The 18353-nt window shown below is 46.3% G+C and overlaps 1 protein-coding gene across 1 annotated transcript in view; it reads left to right on the top strand.

Moving 5' to 3' along the window:
- Window positions 1-1996: 1996 nt before the first annotated feature.
- Window positions 1997-18353, top strand: part of STUM (stum, mechanosensory transduction mediator homolog) — a gene marked incomplete at both ends in the record, with an annotated part of 58841 nt that continues 42484 nt past the window's right edge. Inside the window, one exon of the mRNA XM_084253364.1 lies at window positions 1997-2183. Coding sequence (XP_084109490.1) covers window positions 1997-2183 — 187 coding nt within the window. The remainder of the gene's footprint in view (window positions 2184-18353) is intronic.

Genomic DNA, 18353 nt, shown 5'->3' on the forward strand with positions numbered 1-18353 from the left:
GATAAGCATTATTTTCTAGGCCTCTGAATAAAACAATAGTTATACATATGGATTAAAGTGTCAGATCACCCACCTTCAATCCTGGCTCCATCATTTATTAGTGACTCTGTGCAAGTTACTTAGCCTCACTGTGCCTCAGTTTCCCCTGCTGTAGAAGGGAACAACATGCTCACGTGCCAGCCAGAGAATGCTTAGAAAAATGTATTTGCTTAAAATAAAATAATTCTCCTGTAAGTAGTTAACTCTGCTCATCGCTGAGGTCTCATTCTGTATCACCTTTGGGAGACCTTCCCTGACTTAACAAATCGGTCCACGTTTTCTCAGCAACTTCAGTAGCACAGCCATGGCATCTGTCACTGTAATCCTGTCTTTGTAGTTGTTAGTATCCCTCAGCTCATCTCTTAGATCCAGAGGTGGGGCTTGGGTTTGACTCCTCTCTCCCCAGAATTGGAGTCATATCAGGCCTTCTATAAGTGTGTATTAAGTCCAATTTTGCTTTGATTTTTATCATCACAGTAACTCAAGTCTAGAAAAGGCAAATGAGTTCTTTTAAGTCATACAGATAATTAATTACTTAACAGAGACTGAAACTTGTAGTCCTCTTCATTTCTGACTACAAGGCCTAAATTAGTGTATGAATGTGTGTGTGTGTGTGTGCGTGTATGTGTGTGCGTGCGCAGCAATGTCACTAGGAGCACTTATTGGTCATCTACTTTAAAAATTATTTTATTTAGCTACTCAGAAAATAAACCATGATCTTTTAACATCCTTCCCCTGAGCAGGGGGTGGTCAGAGGCCAATGTTTCAGGGTCAAGCACTATTATTCCTGGAGAAAAAGGATTACTGGAAAGGAAGTAGATTGGCATCTGCCCAATTATTCAGAAGATTTGCTGAATACCTGGTTATCTCCGATGCCTTGACTCCCTTCCTTACATAAGAGGCTGTTGCTTTCATTTGCTCACTTTTTCCAGGAGCGGAGGTGAGGGAGGCATTATTCAGAAATCGTAATTCAGTGCGGGGCCTCAGGCGCGGCCGGCTGGATTCTGCCTGCAGAATCCTCTTGCTTGTGCCAACTGCCGCGTTATCAGCACTAGACGGCGCTGTGTCCTCGCTGACATTTTAACCACCACGTCGAGCATAAAAAAGGCCCAGGTGTACCCCAAGACGGTTCAAGGGATGGTTCCCAACATCCCCTCCTCCCGTCAAGGGGCGCATTCCTCCCGCACCACGCCCATCCCCGCTTTTCGCATCAGTGGTGTGTGTGTGTGTGTGTGTGTGTGTGTGTGTGTGTGTGTGTAAAGGAGGGTCTCATTTTAGCCAGTCTTATGGAGACCCGTTTGCAAAGCTTCTAGCTTTATTAGCAATCACTGTTTCTCTGTAACTTGAAACAAATCCATTCAAGTTAGAATGAACTGGAGACCTGCAAGGCACCTGCCTCGATGTCCGGATCTCCTTAGCATTCAACGCATTCTCCAAATTAAAAGGACTCAATCACGAGGCTTCGGGGACGTGGCCTGAGGAGCACTGACCTCCCTCAGCCCCTCCTTCCCGGCGTCCAGGGCCCAAGCTCCAGCCCAGTTCACCTGTCTGGGAAGGGCGAGGAGTGTCCAGACCTCCGGGGATCTGGACAACCAGCTCCCACTGTGTCTTCTCCTACTTTTTTCCCGTCGCCCAGATTCTTAAGTGGTATTTTTCAGGAGGGGGAGAAGAGGGCGGGGCAGGGCCGGGCGGGGAGGGGCGTCGAGAGCTGTCACCGAGTGTCACGCTGCCCTGCCCGCCCCTCCGCCGGGGGTGTGGAGCGCGGGGAGCGCGCAGAGGCCGGCGCGTGGGGACGCGGGAGTGCGGGGTCTCCGCGAGGCGCGGCACAGGAGCGCGCGGGCCGCCTGAGCTCGGCGCGGAGCCCGGAGCCGGAGCCGGAGCGGGAGCCGCCCGTTCCCTGCGCGCCGGGCGGCAGTCCCCGTCGCGGCAGCCCGGCTCCCGGGGAGCGCGCCCGGCCATGGAGCCTTCCCACAAAGACGCCGAGACGGCTGTGGCGGCGGCGGACCCCCGGGGTGCGCCCTCGTCCAGCGGGGTGGTGGTGCAGGTCCGCGAGAAGAAGGGCCCCCTGCGCGCCGCCATCCCCTACATGCCCTTCCCGGTGGCGGTCATCTGCCTCTTCCTCAACACTTTCGTGCCGGGACTGGGTAAGACGCCGCGGCGGCTCCCGCGCCCCGGGCCCACCGCAGGAGGGCGGCAGGCGAGGGACCCGGGGCGACCTCGGGCGGCGCCCACGGTTTTCGGGGCGGCACTAGCGCGCCCTGGCCCGCGCTCCAAGCGCCCCCTGGCAGGTGGCAGAAGCGCGCGGAGAGGCGCCCGCCGGGGACGGAGGCGCGGGGCCGCGCTCCCCAGACTCCTTCGCCTCCAGCGGAGGGTGGGCGAGGTTGCCGGCTCGGAAGAGCTGAAACTTTGCGGGGAAAGTCAGAAGCCAAACGCTGCGACCCGACGGCTTCCCCGACCAGGGCTGGGGTTTCTCCAGAGGCGGCGAAATCATGTTTCTTTTCTCCGCTGAGAGCACCCTTCTGACACCCCCTTTCTCCGAGAGGTGCGGGGACCCTGGGAGAAGGAGCGCAGGGGCGCGCGTGGCAGTGACCAAGCTTCTGGGCATCTGAGAAGTGGGTTGAGCTGGATAAGGGGTGGGGGACTACAAGTCAAACTTAGGAGTCTCCCTGCAGCCCTGTCTGCGTTCGCGGGGTGCGGACTGTGGGGGCCAGACCTCTTTGGCCAGAGTCTCATCTACCTCCTTCCCTAGTGCCTGCACTCTTGTAGGGCGTCAAGGAGTTGGGGGGTGATTTTGTCAGTTTGGATGCCTGTGGGTTTGGACTGCACATGACCACAGGTGACCCCATGGCTCCCTCGTGGCTCTTCCCTTTCTGAGAGAGTGGAGGCACCGGGTGGAATTCTGTATCCAACTGACTGCCTGGAGGAACCCTGATGGCATTAGTGTCCCAAATTTTAAAAGAGAGGCCCATCATAGAGATGGGGTGCAGAAGGGTGTGTAGAGGGAAGGGATGAAATTTTTCCTGATCCTCCTTTTCTTAAGCCTGTCACCAACTCTCTGCACACCTTCCCCCTCCTCCCAGCTTGCCTGCTTGGCACCAGCTGTTCTTGCTTGTTTAGAGGTCCCCACCCTTCAAAGCAACGCTCCTGTGGGGAGGGGGGGCACCACCTCTGTGGCCTCTCCAGAGAAAGCGTGCCCTGAGCGTGAGTCAGCTCCCCGCGTATGGCTACAAGTTCTCAAGAACAGAGGTCAGTTGCAAGTGGTTTTATGTTTAACTTTGACCTTTCTCAGGGCCTCATTCTTTGCTGGCTTAGCAGGGGCCTCTGTGGCGCTGATGGCTAAGGTCACACCCATTCTCGCAGGATGGGTTCACTTTCCCCTTGGTGCTTATGTGTCTTTCTATGTCTCCTTTCCCTTCCTGCTCCTGGGGGCGGGGCGGGGTGGGGGGCAGCTGTGACCAGAGCAGCATAACTGTCAGAGCAAGAAGCCAGGTGGGCTTCAGCTGGGCTTCGCCCTTCTGTGATGAGGCTGCTTGCCCCCCCCCCCCCCCCCCGGGAGTGCTCAGCTGTCCTCTCTGCACCCTTAGACACAGTGAGGGGACAAGCTGGGGTAATTTCGTTATGTCAAATTCCCACCTGCTGGAGTTAAAGCAGACTCTCCCTCTCTCCTGGGATGTGAAGATTGTGAGCAGTGCTGCATCTTGATTACACTTTTTTAAAAATTGGTGAAGTAAATGACACTTGATGGTCTTTTGAGGAAACAGACACATCGGCGCCAGGTGAAAGGGGCTTCACCAAGTGAGGGAACCACTCCTGGGTGAAGGAGGGACACCTGTGGGGAACCCCACGCCCAGGCAGCAGCTGCCCTCTGGCCCCATCTCTGGGCACGGGTTGGGGGTGATTTTCTCCTGAGTACTTGTTGATCTGTCTCCTCCCTTCCCCTGCACTGGATGTCAAAGTATAAACAACAAAGCGGTCCAGGTCGTCTCCCCCACTTCCCCTCCCAGGAGTGCAGTGAGTGGTCCTAGCTCTTGGAAATCCTCTCTTCATCCTCAACCTAGATCCATTTCTTCAGGTCCTCCCTGCTTGCCCAAAGTGCCTGTGAAAACAGAACATTCATGTCTGACTTTGCCCCTTGATGAAATGCACTTTTTTCAGCTCGCTATTCCCTCAACAAACACAGAGCACCTAGGGCATGGGCCGCACTCCTCACCTCTTCTGCCCTTAGTCCTGCTGCTACTCCCCCAGCTCCTGCCCCTGCCCTGGGGAGCCAACTTCTCTCCCTCTATACATTCACTTCCCTTTGTTAGACCAGAATCCTATGGGTTTTTTATGAAACCTTTCTAAGAAGCCAGGAGAAAATGAAATGAAGATAAACAAATTATAGCAGTAATAAAACAAGTGTACACCCAGACTTTCAATGATGGAATCCAGGCGCTTTTTTTCCCCTTCATTTTGTGAGGCTTCTGCCCCTCTGCAAAGCCAAATGGGGACTCCTGAGCTTGCTAGTGTTTCCCGTCTGTAAGAAGGGGTGCCTATCTCTCCCAGTTGCTGGGAGGATGACATGAGACCACCAGAAGCCCAAGTTCTGGTGTGTACGAAGTGCCCTCCCCGCACCCCCCCCACCAGAAGGTGGGCTTTTCTTTCTCTAAAGAGCTGAGCATTGTCCCAACTCTGGGTATGGGTGGGGGGTTACTTTCAGAGCTTTCCTCCGGAGTACTTGATCTGTCTTCTCCCTTCCTCTGCCCAGGACGTCACAACATGGGCAACAGAGCAGCTCAGGCAAAACTTGCCCGTGACCATCCCCTCCGGCTCCCCCTTCCCACCCCCACCTCTCCCAAGAGTGGTGTGAGGGCCCTTAGCTCTTAGAAATCCTCTCTTCATCTTCAGACTGGATCTACTTCTCCTCTCTGCTTGCTCAAATCTCCTGTGAAAACTGAATATTCATGTCTGACTTTGTTCTTTGATGAAATGTACTTTTTTCAGTTCATTCACTCATTCATTCAACAAACACAGAGCACCCACCACATGCTGGGTACTGGGGATGTGAGAATGAATAATTCAGCGAAGATGTCATAAACTGTTGAGAAAAATGGGTGTGATCTTGTTTAAATTTGGTAGTGCTATGGTGATGGCAGCAGGAACAGTATTTTCGCAGCAATTTTTTCTTCCCGGATGAGGGCAGGGGACTCAGGGAAAGTCTCTGCAGGAAGCACTATAAGATCTATTATATAGACCTTGCTGAGAAAATCTATCCCATGTCCCCACACATTTGCCACTCTCACTTCATCCTCAGTATTCAGGTTAGATCATGGGCCTGTTTCCTAGAAACTTCCTTTCCTGCAAGTCCACTCCATATTTGCAAATTGGATCAGAGTGCAAGCATTGGCTGAATGAAGTCTTATTTTTTTCCTTTTATGTTGTATCTCAGATCCATCCAGTCTGCAGGATCTGCTGGGGAGAAGCCCAGTCTTTTCAATTTCCTGAGGCCTTTCAATTTCCTGAGGTCCAAGCAGTTGTGCTGGATCCCAGTCACACCAGAAGGGGGATGTCTCTTTTCCTGGGGAGTGAATGTGAAGAAGTGATTTATGATTATTCTGACTCACCATTGGAAAAATATAGAGCACATTTTTAAAATGGATGGTGGTAAAGAGAGCCTCCCCCACTGGAGGTACCTTCCTATTCCAATAAGTAGGACATTCACACGTGTACACACAATACTCATACATGTAATGAAAGTTCACTTTCATTGGCCAGAGAGCCTATCTATTGGTCAGAGGCAAACTTATACTTTCATACTGAAAATTTATATTTACTTGATTGACTTGATGAAATGAAATTGTTGATAACTCAGACAGTGAAACTAGGTGGGAGGAGAGCTTCAATTTCCCATTAACCTTTCCATCAGACTAACATTGGCCATAGGTTTACTGTTGAGTATCCATAAGTATTTAATTTATAGAAAATATACTGACTACTTCTTGACACTTAACTAGTAAGAGGACCACAGTCTCTCTCAACTTCTCTATTTCCTTCAGGTCTGAGATTCCAACTGATGATTAACCAACCATGCCCTATCTTTTTGCATTGTTGACTTTTTAATTGATGTTACTGTTTCAAGAATTTATTCTTTGTCTATATAAATGTATGTTCTTTACTGAAATTTAAAATTTCTCCATATATTATTTATGAATGCATATTGACTAGAATTATTCCCCTAGAATAGTCATTAGAGGTCATCTGGTTCAATGCCTTTATTGCCTTTATTTTATATATGAGGCCTTAAGATGCCAGATCCAAGGAAGTTTACTCAAATTTTTAAGAAAGTTGTTTGAGGATGTATTTCAACAAAACAAGAGAGGGAACCAAAAAAGAAGATATAAAATCCAGGAAACAATGGATTTAATTCAGGGCAGTCACGAGAAGCAACTCCAGGATCAAATAGTTCAGCCCACCTGAGAGCAATCTTCATTAGGCCAGAAGAATGGAAGGTTCCAGGAAAGAGGTCACTGAGGATGGTGTGAGAAGGGGACATTCCACAGAGAAAGAGTATTATTGTGACACTGCAAGACATTAAATTTGTGATAAAAAGATAACAATAAAAAACAGAAGGTGATTAATAACCACAGTAAAGACAAAAAGCTATGAAAAAGCTTTAAGAACCAAAAATAGAGCAACCTGCTAGTTAGATTGGAGGTCATCAACCTTCAAAAAGAAGAATAGAAAGATTCCTATAAATGGAATGAGAAGGGATTTGGAGGAGGTTAGGGAAATGCATAGAAGGCACTTTTTTTTTTTTCTACCAATGATAAAAAAGAGAGGCAATCAGGAACTTCAGGAAAAATGAAAAAAAAAAATTTTCCATGAAAGACATAGTTCAAATAGGAAGTAAGTAAATATGTGGCCTGGTTTTGAGCAAGAGATGGACTGCAAGAAAGACTCCTTGAAGTGCATTGGTGTGTGTCAGTTACATGATAGGGGCTCTTAGATTCTTTTTGAATCTGCCGTGAAGAATATTGGCTAGTTCCAGTAATCTAAATGCTGCTTAGTGGTTTTCAATTTCTAGTGCCAACCACAGACAAAGCACTGCAAACTATTTAATAATAGCTAAAGGAGGATGTAAAGATTTTCACCTTGACAATGTAAAATGAAAAATACAATTTGTCCTCCCTGAAAAAAGGATACACATTCCCATGGGGTAGCCATGGGGTTTGCCCTTCTTGTGGGAGGGGAATACTCTCTCCCTGCCCATTGGTATCAGGATAGGCCATGGACTTGCTTTAACCACTTGAATGTGAGTGCAACATCATATGCCATTTGCAAACAGATACTTTAATAAGTATTGTGAAGTTGTGCCACTATTCTTTTCCCTGTCTCAAGAGAATGGCAGGTCTCAAATGGGGGTTGCATGAGAAACAAGCCAAAGTTGCAGAGATTTTGTTGTTGTAGTTGTTAGCCCAGCACAAAGTACTAAAGTTTACTAATGTGTGGAATGTGGAGTAGAGGTGTGAATGCCCTCCTCACATAAGGTGGGAGATCAAGATATGCTATCTATAGTTGATCCACCAAGAAATAAAGGTTACTGAGGTGGCAGCAATGCTACGCTAGGATGACGTGGAAACAAGAGTAGAAGGGAGATGAGGGGTGAGGTAAATAAATTAACTTTCCTGCATCATAGAAAAAGTCAATAAATGATGTCTAAAGTGGATAAACATGACAAAGCAATACATGCCTGCTCTGGAGCTTAGAAAAGCATCAAAAGAATTCCCACTTTTTTGCCATCATTTATCCTTGTCTATAGCTTATCCCCAGCAGCATACATACATGCTGAAATTGTCTCTCATCTTTTTAAAATAGCTTCTTTGATTCTATATCCTCCTCTGACGATCACCCATATCTCTGCTCCCCTTTGAGCCTGTACCCTGCAAGAGATGTCTGGATTTGTTGTCGTCAATCCCTCTTCCCCCTTGAACCTACTCTAATCATATTTTTGCCTTTAAACTATACTTACCAGGATCATCAGTCACATCCAGGTGCTGAATCCAGTGGTCAATTCTTTGTCTTCAGCTTCCTGGACTTCTCAGGAGCATCTGACATAATAGCTCACTTTGCCTTCTTGAAATGCTCTCTTCACTTGGTTTCTGAACTATCTCCCTCTCCTTCTTTGCTTTACACCTCATGTTTCTGTTTCCTTTGCTCATTTTGTCAACCTCTAAACTTGGGAGTCCCCCAGAGCTCTTGATCTTCTTTGATCTTGATTTTCTGTTTGATCTGGCTCTTTTTTCCACCTACACTCACTCCTTGATGCTCCTGACTTTAAATGAATATTTTTACTTTAAATGATGATTTTTTAATGATAATAATTTCCTAATCCAGATCTCTAGCTCTGAACTGAACTTTTGAGTCTCATATCCCAGTGATGTCTCCCCTTGGAAACCAAAAGGCATCTAAGACTCAACTTATCAAAAATCAAGCTCTTGATCTTCTTGCAAACCTGCTTCTCCCTTGTCTTTTCCTAAAAAATGGCATCATTCTGGCAGCTCAGGCCAAAAACTGGGACTTATCCTTCACTCCTCCTCTTCTCACACCCATCCCCCGGGGTATTTCTGTCAGGAAATACCTTTGTTTCTGTTTTCAAAGTCTACTCAGTATCTGACCACTTCTTCCCACTCTGCCTCTACATCATGGTCCAAGTCTCCTTCTCCTCCTGAAGGACTAAATGGCCTCTTAAGTGGTCTGTGCACCTTGACTCATGTCCCTTACAGTTCATCCTCAATATGGCCACCAGAGTGATCTTTTCAAAACACGACTGAGTCAGAACATGTCATGTTTGAGCTGGAAACCCTCCAGTCGCCCCCATGTCACTCAGAGTGAAAGCTCAAGTCTTTGTTATGACAAGACCCAGGGCCAGAACTATCCAAAAGAAAACATGACCCACAGATATAATCCAAAACTTTTTAATGTCTATATTAGAAAAAGTGAAAAAGAACAGAACAATGACCTTTCATAGTATGTGTTATTTAACCCAATAGATGCAAAATATTAGCATCCAACACTATCAATGTAAAGATAACCAATGAGATATTTTATATTCCTTTTTGCATATTAAGTTTTCAAACTCTGGTGTGAATTTTGCACTCACAGCGCATTTCAGTTTGGACTAGCCCCACTCAAGTGCCCACTGGCCTCGGTCAGTCCATGTCATCTGCCTCCATTTTTCAGATTCTCTCCCTCTTGCTCTCTCTGACCCAGCCCCACTGCCCTCCCTGCTGCTTCTTGAATTTTCAGAAGCACCTTCTTACTGCAAGACTTTTGCACTTGCTATTCCTTCTGCCTGAACACTTGTCCTACAGGTTTCTGTGTGGCTAATTTGTTTATATCCTTATATCTTTGCTTAAATGTCACCAACTATGTGAGGCTTTCTGTTTTGGTTTGCTCAGGCTATTCAGGTGATAGACTGAGCAGAATTAAATGACAGAAATTTATCTTCTCCTAGTTCAGGAGCTGGAAGTCCAAGATCAAGGTGTCAACAGGATTGGCTTCCTCTGAGGCCTCTCTCCTTGGCTTGTCCATGTTCATCTTCTCCCTGGTCCTCACCTCGTTGTCCCACTCTGTGTGTGCCTGTGTCCAAATTTCTACTTCTTATAAGGATACCAGTAATATTGAACTAAGACCTATCCTAAAGACTTCATTTTAACTTAATTTACCTAAGTACTATCACATTCTGAGGGAATGGAGGATAGAGCATCAAAATATGAATTTTGAGAGAACACAATTCAGCCCATTGGCCTTCCCAGATGATATTATTTAAAATTGCACCTCTGATGGGCGTCCCCAGTGGCGCAGCGGTTGAGCACTGGGTTGCGAAGCTGCCCGCGGCCTCTGCGGCGCCGGTTCGATCCCTGGCTGCTCCCCGGCCACCGGAGGAGGATCCCACATGGTGCGCAGACCTCTCCTGCCACCCGCTGCTCCCCTCAGCAGTGTACTTCGGTCCTTCTGCCTGCTCTGCTCCCTGCTCTGGCTCTGGTGAATCCTCTCACCCTCCCGCGCTTCTGACTGTACCCAGTGCATGTATAAACAAACAAACAAACAAACAAATAAATAATACATGCCTCTTTAAAAAAATAAATAAATAAAATTGCACCTCTGGACATCCCTGGTGGCACAAGGGGTTGAGCACCTCATTGAAGCTATCCACAGCCTCTGCAACACAAGTTTGATCTCCCACCAGGAAGCTGCCCACATGGCGCAGCAGACCTCTCCTGTCGTGCCCGCTGCTCCCCTCAGCAGTGTATTTCAGTAAGTCTGCCTGTTCTGCTCCCCACTCTGTCTCTGGGGAATCCTCTCACCCCCTGCATCTTTTGCCTACACCCCAGTTCTTGTATGCATAAATAAATAAAATCTTTAAAAAAAATAAAATTGCACCTCTCCCCCACCTACCCCAAACTATATTTCCTTACTTCCTTTTCCTTCAAATCATTCTCACCCACTACACTATATGTTTTATTTATTTTTTTCTATTTGTCTCCCTCCACTTGAATGCATATATCATGAGGGTAAGAGTATTTTTGGTTTGGTCTGCTTCGTTTGTTGCTGTAATCTTCCACCCTAGAACAGTGCCTCATTCATAATAGATGCTGAATAAATATATGCTGAATGGCTGGATGAATGAATGAGCTGAAACCAGAAGAAGTGATTTCCTGGGAAGCTGGGTTCAGAACAGGGAGTGCTGGGGCAGGGGATGATTACTTTTCATTAAAAGCCTCTTTTTCCTTATTTGAATTTTTTTTTAGAAATCAAATTAAAGAATAAGAATCAATGCTAAGGAAGGGTTTTTATACACTCCTGGTAGAAATTTTAATTGGTAATTTTTTCCTCAAAAGCAGTTAACAATTTTGCATTAAGACTCTTAAAATGTTCAGACCCTTTATTACAGCAATTCCACTCACAGGCATTCCTCCTAAGGAAACAATGAGAAACATGGACAAAAATTTATGCTTAGTGATGTGCCATGAGGATTGTTTATAGTATCGAATGTTATAATCAAGCCCAGATTATAACAATAGAACTGGTAAATAAAATATAGCTGTCCACATGGTAGAATATTATACACCTGTTTAAATGGTGTTCCATTTCTGATGGCATGGCAGACATTTTTAGGCTGTCAGGAAAAGACAAAAGTTGAAAACTGCTGTTCCTGTGATCTCAAGTATTTTTTATTTGTTTAATGCTAAGGTACCTCCTTTCCCCACATTTTGGCTGCTCCTGACTCTGGAATGTATATTATCACTGATATTGAGAGAAATAAATTCTTTTTTTCTTTCTTTCATTTTTCCCCCTAAAAAGTTGCCACTAAATTAATGGTGCATTTTATGATCAACACTATCTTAAAATTAAGGAAAATATAAGGTAGGTGATGGCTAAATGAATGGATAAGTGGGAAGGAAGTATATTAAGATATTAACAGGGGATAGAAGTGTGAGTGGTTATTTTCTTCTTTATACATTTCTGTATTTTCAAAATTTTCTAAAGTGAGCACACAGTGTATCATGTTTATAATTAGAACAACTAAATAAGCATTGTTTTCAGGGTCATGATTCTCTAACGCAAATATAGTCGTGTTTTGACAATGGGGGATGCTGTAAATGCCCTGTCTATACCCGCTCTATTTACACCCCATCAAGGTATACCCTGCGAGGTCATTTATTATCCAATGTGTAAGTGTCATTGTACCAAGTGTTTTAGTGGGGCCAGAGGCTCCCCTGTCACTCCTGGAAGCCAAGTGACACCTGCTGAGTGGGTTTTCCGTGGGATGTAGCCCATGCTACATCCAGGTGCAAGCCTGGGCAGCAAAGCTTGGAGGGGTAACCGGGTCGAGTTCAACGATATAAACAGCACCTGCATTTCTTCTGAGACCTGCCAAGGATCTGAGCTGCTGGAAATGAGGAAGTTGTGTTTTTAATCAAGTGTAGAATGGATGCTGAGCAGAGCGCTGACTTCTGTGCCATGTCACTTACCAGAAATGCCTTGTGGTCCTGTTATGTGCATGTCTGTCCTTGAGCTGACACGCAAAGTCAAAGATGAACTTCCTATCCCAGAGAGCTGACAGTCTGATGGGGAGGCAGACCGCAATAAACGTAGACAGTGGATGTGAGTTTAATGGAGAAGGAAAAGGACAGGCTGCTGGGGTCCATCTAATCCAGTTTATAGCAACGAGGGAAGGCTTTCCTGGAAAATCAGTTTCTTGGGAAATGAGCAACAGGCTGCAAAGAAAGATCTGACGTGACCAGGACTAAATAATGTTTCTAGTTTTGCACTGGACTCATCAAGTCAGAAAGCATGATGGAAGGGGGGTGAACTAGAAGTTAGCAGGCCACAGAGCTGATTCTGGCTCTTCAGTTGCAAAGGATTTTGAAGAGATCTGAGCTTCAGTTTCCCCTTCTGTAAAATGGAAACTATAATTCCTGCTTGACCACCTCATAAATTCTGTTAACTCTAAAGCACTCCAGGGAAAGAAAAGTGTATTACTACCAATTAAAAGGAAACATAATTACTATTCTTATTATTAGCAAAATTTCCTTTGTTTCCAAGATCATTCCAGTCCCATAAGGCTCTCGGAGTGAGACCTGGGAATTCCTAGTGGGCACTGACCACACAATTTACCACACCAAGTGCGAGGTCTTGCCACTGTACTCCCCAAATCCAGGGCCTGTGTGAGCGATGTTTCTCTGAGGCTGATTTACAGTTTGGCAAGTGGTTGTGGGCATATCAAACAGGTAAATAGGCGTGTACACACACACACACACACCCCCCCAGGCTTTACAGACAGTTAATTTACCATAAAAATTAGAGGACAGTTCCTAGGCCTGTGTTTGAGCCTCCCAGTCTCACAAGACCAGGAAAAACACTGGAATCCTGAAATGGTGGTTTCTAGCTGGAAACCCCATCACTTGGGCAAGGTGGGGGCAGCCTTGGGAGGATGTATGTTGGGGACAGCTATGTCTTTAACATGGGAACATCTCAGTGAGAATTGGGTGCTAGATCTCATGGCCCAGGCTGAGAAGGTTTCCTCTAAGCCATGCTGATGTTTCCAGGGGAAAGCTGAGACAATGGTGAGGGGGCAGTATTTTCTTTTTTTTTTTTTTAAAGATTTATTTATTTATTTACAGAAGCACTGGGTACAGTCAGAAGCGCGGGAGGGTGAGAGAATTCACTGAGCCAGAGCGGAGAGCAGAGCAGGCAGAAGGACCAAAGTACACTGCTGAGGGGAGCAGCGGGCAGCAGGAGAGGTCTGCGCACCATGTGGGACCCTTGCCAGTGGCCGGGGAGCAGCCGGGGATCGAACTGGCGCTGCAGAGGCTGCGGGCAGCTTCGCAACCCAGTGCTCAATCGCTGTGCCACCGGGGAGCTCTGGGCAGTATTTTCTTGATCAAAAGGCAGAACACAGAGATAAAGTATGCAGTTACTTTATAAAAGAACTTATGTTACCTTGATGAAGTCGCTTTTCTTGAAAGACATACAATGACACAAGACCAGGGTTGTCCTTGAACCTGGAATGTGTGGGGCTATGTCCTTGGGAGGCTTGGGTTATTTATTTATTTATTTATTTATTAAGATTTATTTTATTTATTTATGCATACAAGAGCTGGGGTGTAGGCCAGCGGTATGGGGGTTGGGAGGGGGTGAGAGGATTCACCAGAGACAGAGTGGGGAGCAGCACAGGCAGACTGACTGAAATACACTGCTGAGGGGAGCAGTGGGCAAGTCAGGAGAGGTCTGCTGAGCCATGTGGGTTAGCTCCCTGGCTGGGTATTGAACTCGTGATCGAACTCGTGCTGCAGTGGTTGCTGATAGCTTCATAGTGTTGAGTCTTAACCCCCTTGCACCACCAGGGAGTTCCCGGCTTGGGTTATTTTTGATTGAGAAGTTTGACCCTGAGACCAAGAATAATTGGTGCTTGTGAAGACGAGCCAGTTGTGAAACCTCAGCAAACCCAGCCTGCCATTCTCCCACCTGGCAGCTCCTGGACCACTGCCCCCTTCATCTTCTGAGAGAAGGGGCCTCCTCCCATCCCCAAGGCTCTTACCCACCATCTCACCATCACTTGCCCCCAGCCTGAGAACTTCCTGCCCACCTTCCTGCCCACCTGCCTGTGGAGAGGCTTAAGTGGTGAGGTCCAGTTAGATGAATGGTGTAGTCTGGAGAGGGCTGGCAGGACGCTGTGTGACCCACCAGTGACCCCAGCTAGTCCTGCCCCCTGGACTTCTCACTCCTGGTAGCAGTTTTATTGCGTTATTTTACATACTATAAAACTTATTCTGTCAAAGTGTCAAACCACAATTTAGTGGTTTTAGCAAATTCACAGCCTCAGAAGCTTCTTGTGACAAGAAGCGGAATTGTTTGGAAATGGTTGTGTGGTTACTGTCTTGGAGTTTTGCTAGGGCAGCATCCATGTCTCGAGGCAAGGCCCACCCTGGGGCTGTAGATGGGAGCCCCAGAAGCAAGCAGCCTGGAGGCTTCTGGAACAAACATTGTTTGGGAGGTTGTCATATTTTGTTTTCTGTTATGTTTAAAAAAGAAGCCTCTCACAGGAGGAAAACTTTCTCAATGAAAAGTAATTGCCTGGCACCCGTGATATAAGCTGAAATGTGTGGCATTTCCAAGGTGGAGTGAGCGCCTCCCTCTGGGGACAGATGGGCTCTGGCCCTGGTTGTGGGAAGTGTCCCTTGTGGCCAAGCTGCAGAAGGGAACCCCCAACAGCATTTCAGATGGATAGGGGTCTTCCCAGGCCAGGGTGGCTCTGGTATTTCTGTTTTAATGGAAGTTCTGTGTTAGCAGATTAAGCACCTCTCCGCTCAACCTCAGCTCCAATGGTTTTTCTCTGCTGTTTTGAAATTTCTAGTCACTCCCCATTGTCCAAGGAGTTGAGTTCATAGTCCCCATGGGATCCATAGATCTCAACAACCTTCATCTACTTTCCCCTTCCTTTTATTTAGCCAAAATGGGTCATTTGCTCTTACAAGGAGCTTCATGTACATTTTTGCAGGGGAATGCCTGGAACTCCCCACCATTTTGTGAGCTGCTTCCCAAACTTCAAGGCCCCTCTCCAACGCCCGTTCTCTCCCAGCCTATCGTGACTCTCCTGGGTGGGGTGTCCCTCCTTCCTGGCCATCTAAGGCCACTTAGAACATTTCTCTTGTTCTCCTTTCATTATTCTTGTTATTATCTATATCTTCTTATGAGAATCATTTCCTAGACCCTAGATTACCTCGAGGTAATGTTTCACTCACCTTCTACCTCCCACTGCACAAATTGGTTTTTGTGGAAGTAAAGATACATCTAAATTCTCACTTCTGGCTGTGAAGGTCCTTGTTCCTTTACCCTAGAGAGCCCTTACCCCAGGGACACAGGCTTTCATGTCACTTCTCAGCCTTCATAGCTCAAAGGGAAATAAGGGAAATTGTTCCCAGGGCTGCAGGCAACGCCAGGGAGTGCTGTGCTACAGCATGTATGTCCCCAGGAGTCCTTGGTGTTCTGGCCACTCCAAGACAGACATGGAGCAGAGGAGGACAGAGGAGCGGCATTGGCTGTCCTGCTGCTGGGGCAGAGGCCTGCTCTGTGCAAGATTCACTGGGGACAGTCAGTGTTGCTGAGAAGAATGGAGTCACCACACATGCTTTCCAGTTGCCTCACTAATGACTGTTAAGTGGGGGTGAGTGATCAGGGTGATCCATTTTAGGAAACCATTTTCATAAGGATGGGTTTGGGCAATAACCATCTAGTTCAGTCTAGGGGGAAATGTTGATGAGGAGTGGGATATTTGCACAATCTTAAAGTATTTCTCCACGGAATGCTTCTAACTTGCAAGGGGAAAATATCATACCATGGAGAAACCACATAGCATCTTGATTGTGTACAAAATTAACATCTTCCAAGCCTTGAAAACAAAAGACCATGGTTGTATGAATCCATGCATGTGAAATGTCCAGAGTAGGCAAAGCCACAGAAAGCAATCAGTGGGGAGGGTGTTGGGAAGAATGGGTTGGGGGCTAGGACTGATGTGGTGGAAGGACATGCGGAGTTATGGCTGATGGGAACAAGGCTTCTTTTGGGGGTGATGAAGATGTAAAATTGATTGCAGTGATAGTTGCACAACCCTAAATAATCTAAAAGCTACTGTATATTAAAGGGATGGAGGTTATAATGTGTGAATTGTATCCCAAGAAAATTGCTAAAAAATTAGCATCACCAAGAAGGGACAGACAGACATCAAATGCCTCCTGATGTGAGATCCTGAGAGGTACAACTTCACTTTGTTAGCATTCCAGCCGACCATGCATTATCACCTGAATCCATTCATGGGGAAATATCAAGAAAAGCCACAGTTTGAAGGGCAGTCTACAAAAACCCTTACAAATATCATTGTCATGAGAGATTAAAGGAAACTAAGGAACATGACAACTCAGTGAAAGCATGAACTTGGGTTGGGTCTTATACTGGAGGAAAAATATACCCATGAGGACATGATTGTGACAATTGACAAAACTGGCATATGGACTATATATAGATTAAAGATTTTTTTTTCTTTCAAAAGCTTCCACACAACAAATTAAGCCATTGATACAATGGAATGCCAAATAGATCCACAATTTTGTATCCATATTAATTTCCTATAATTGATACTGTGAATAGATAAGAGAATAGCTTTGTTTTTAGGAAATATAATCAAGGGATAAAGGAATATGAAAAATGCAACCTGTTCACAAATGGTTCAGAAAATATAATAATATGAAGAGAGGAGAGAGAACGACCAAACATACACAGAAGCATTAAAACTAGTAATCTCCATAAAGGATGGACAGGAGTTCTCTGTACTGTTCTGGAAACTTTTGAACTTACAAAAAGTGGTTTAAAATAAAAGGTAAAAATATGACATGGTTAAAATCTGAACATCCTCATGTAGATCTGGCATAATGATTGCACCTAAACCCAAACCACTCCAGGGGCCATCTGGGGGCACAGGAAGAAAGTCATGGTACAAGCTAACATTCACCTGCAGAGGCCAGACCAAAAGAGATTTTCCCAGGGACCTCCACCATTAAAACACCAAGGTCATACAACACTTTATTGTAGCCATTTGGGAGTGGGGCTCTCTTTCTGCTTCTCCAATAGTGCAGCGCGCTTCCTAGGAGGTCAGGGTGGTGCACACAGTAGATTCCCTGTGGTGGCCCATGGGTCAGGCTGCATTTGCATCCCTCTTGGGGGCCAGTCAGGAATCTGAAATCTTCAGCCAGGGCTGGAGCAGCTCCCAATGCTTTAGAACCATGTTGGAAATGTCTTTCTTTTCTTGGTTGTTCCTTTCATTGACATCTCAGTGTGGAGTCCAGGAATCATCTATAAACCTGAAAAAAAAAAAAAAAAAACAATCTCAAACTAGTAGCTAGTGACTGTCCAGAAGGGCATGGGAGACCTGCCCCCAGCTCTGGCTGGGTGGAACATACAAGTGGAATCTTGCCTGGAATTACCCAGTGGCTTGACTTGGAGAGAAAAACAAACATAAGATTCTGAGACCCAACTAACTGAGGTTCTAAGTCTCAAGACAGAAGGGGGGTAGTGGTGGCTGCTCCAAAGCTCAAAGGTTGGGGATGGCCAGATGATTTGGCTTGCCTTGGGCCTCAGTGCTCATGGCTGGAGTCTGAGTCTAATACATCTCAGAAGATAGACTTGGGAATTGGTTTGGGCTAAAGGAGAACAAACACAGAAAAGCCATAGCTTTGAGAAAATACCTGATGGCCTGGGCCTCCTCTTGAGTGGGACCCCAGTATGTTTTATTTTCCCTGCCAGGTTCTCATCTGAGCCCAAGGCAGCTCATGCCACACAGTGTTCTAGATTTCTCTGTGCAGGTTTCTTGAGGACTTGAGAGCTGGGCCTACCCTGTGTCAGGTATTCTGGACATGCTTGGAAATAGACCAAAGCACCCCTTAAAGGCAGACCCATGGAAGGGAGTGGGTAAGCAGTTATGTCTCCCCAGTGCTGTTTGCATCCCATTTCATATGTTGTGTGGGGTTTCCCACCCACCACCCCCAGACATCAGGGGATAGGTGCCACAAGCAATCATGAAGGAAATGCACATGATCGTTAACATATGTTAAAGATGATGAACATGGATGGGGGGAGGGTAATGGGAGGTTGTGCATTAAATTCAAGCATCTACTCTTTTGCATTATCTGATCTACCTCCCACTCTAATTTTGGGTTTTCTAATTTATCATGTGGGTTAGTCTTGTCTCTTCAACTACACCTTTTTTTGCGTCTTCC

This window comes from Talpa europaea (assembly GCF_964194135.1).
Source record: "Talpa europaea genome assembly, chromosome: 14".
Taxonomy (NCBI): Eukaryota; Metazoa; Chordata; class Mammalia; order Eulipotyphla; family Talpidae; genus Talpa; species Talpa europaea.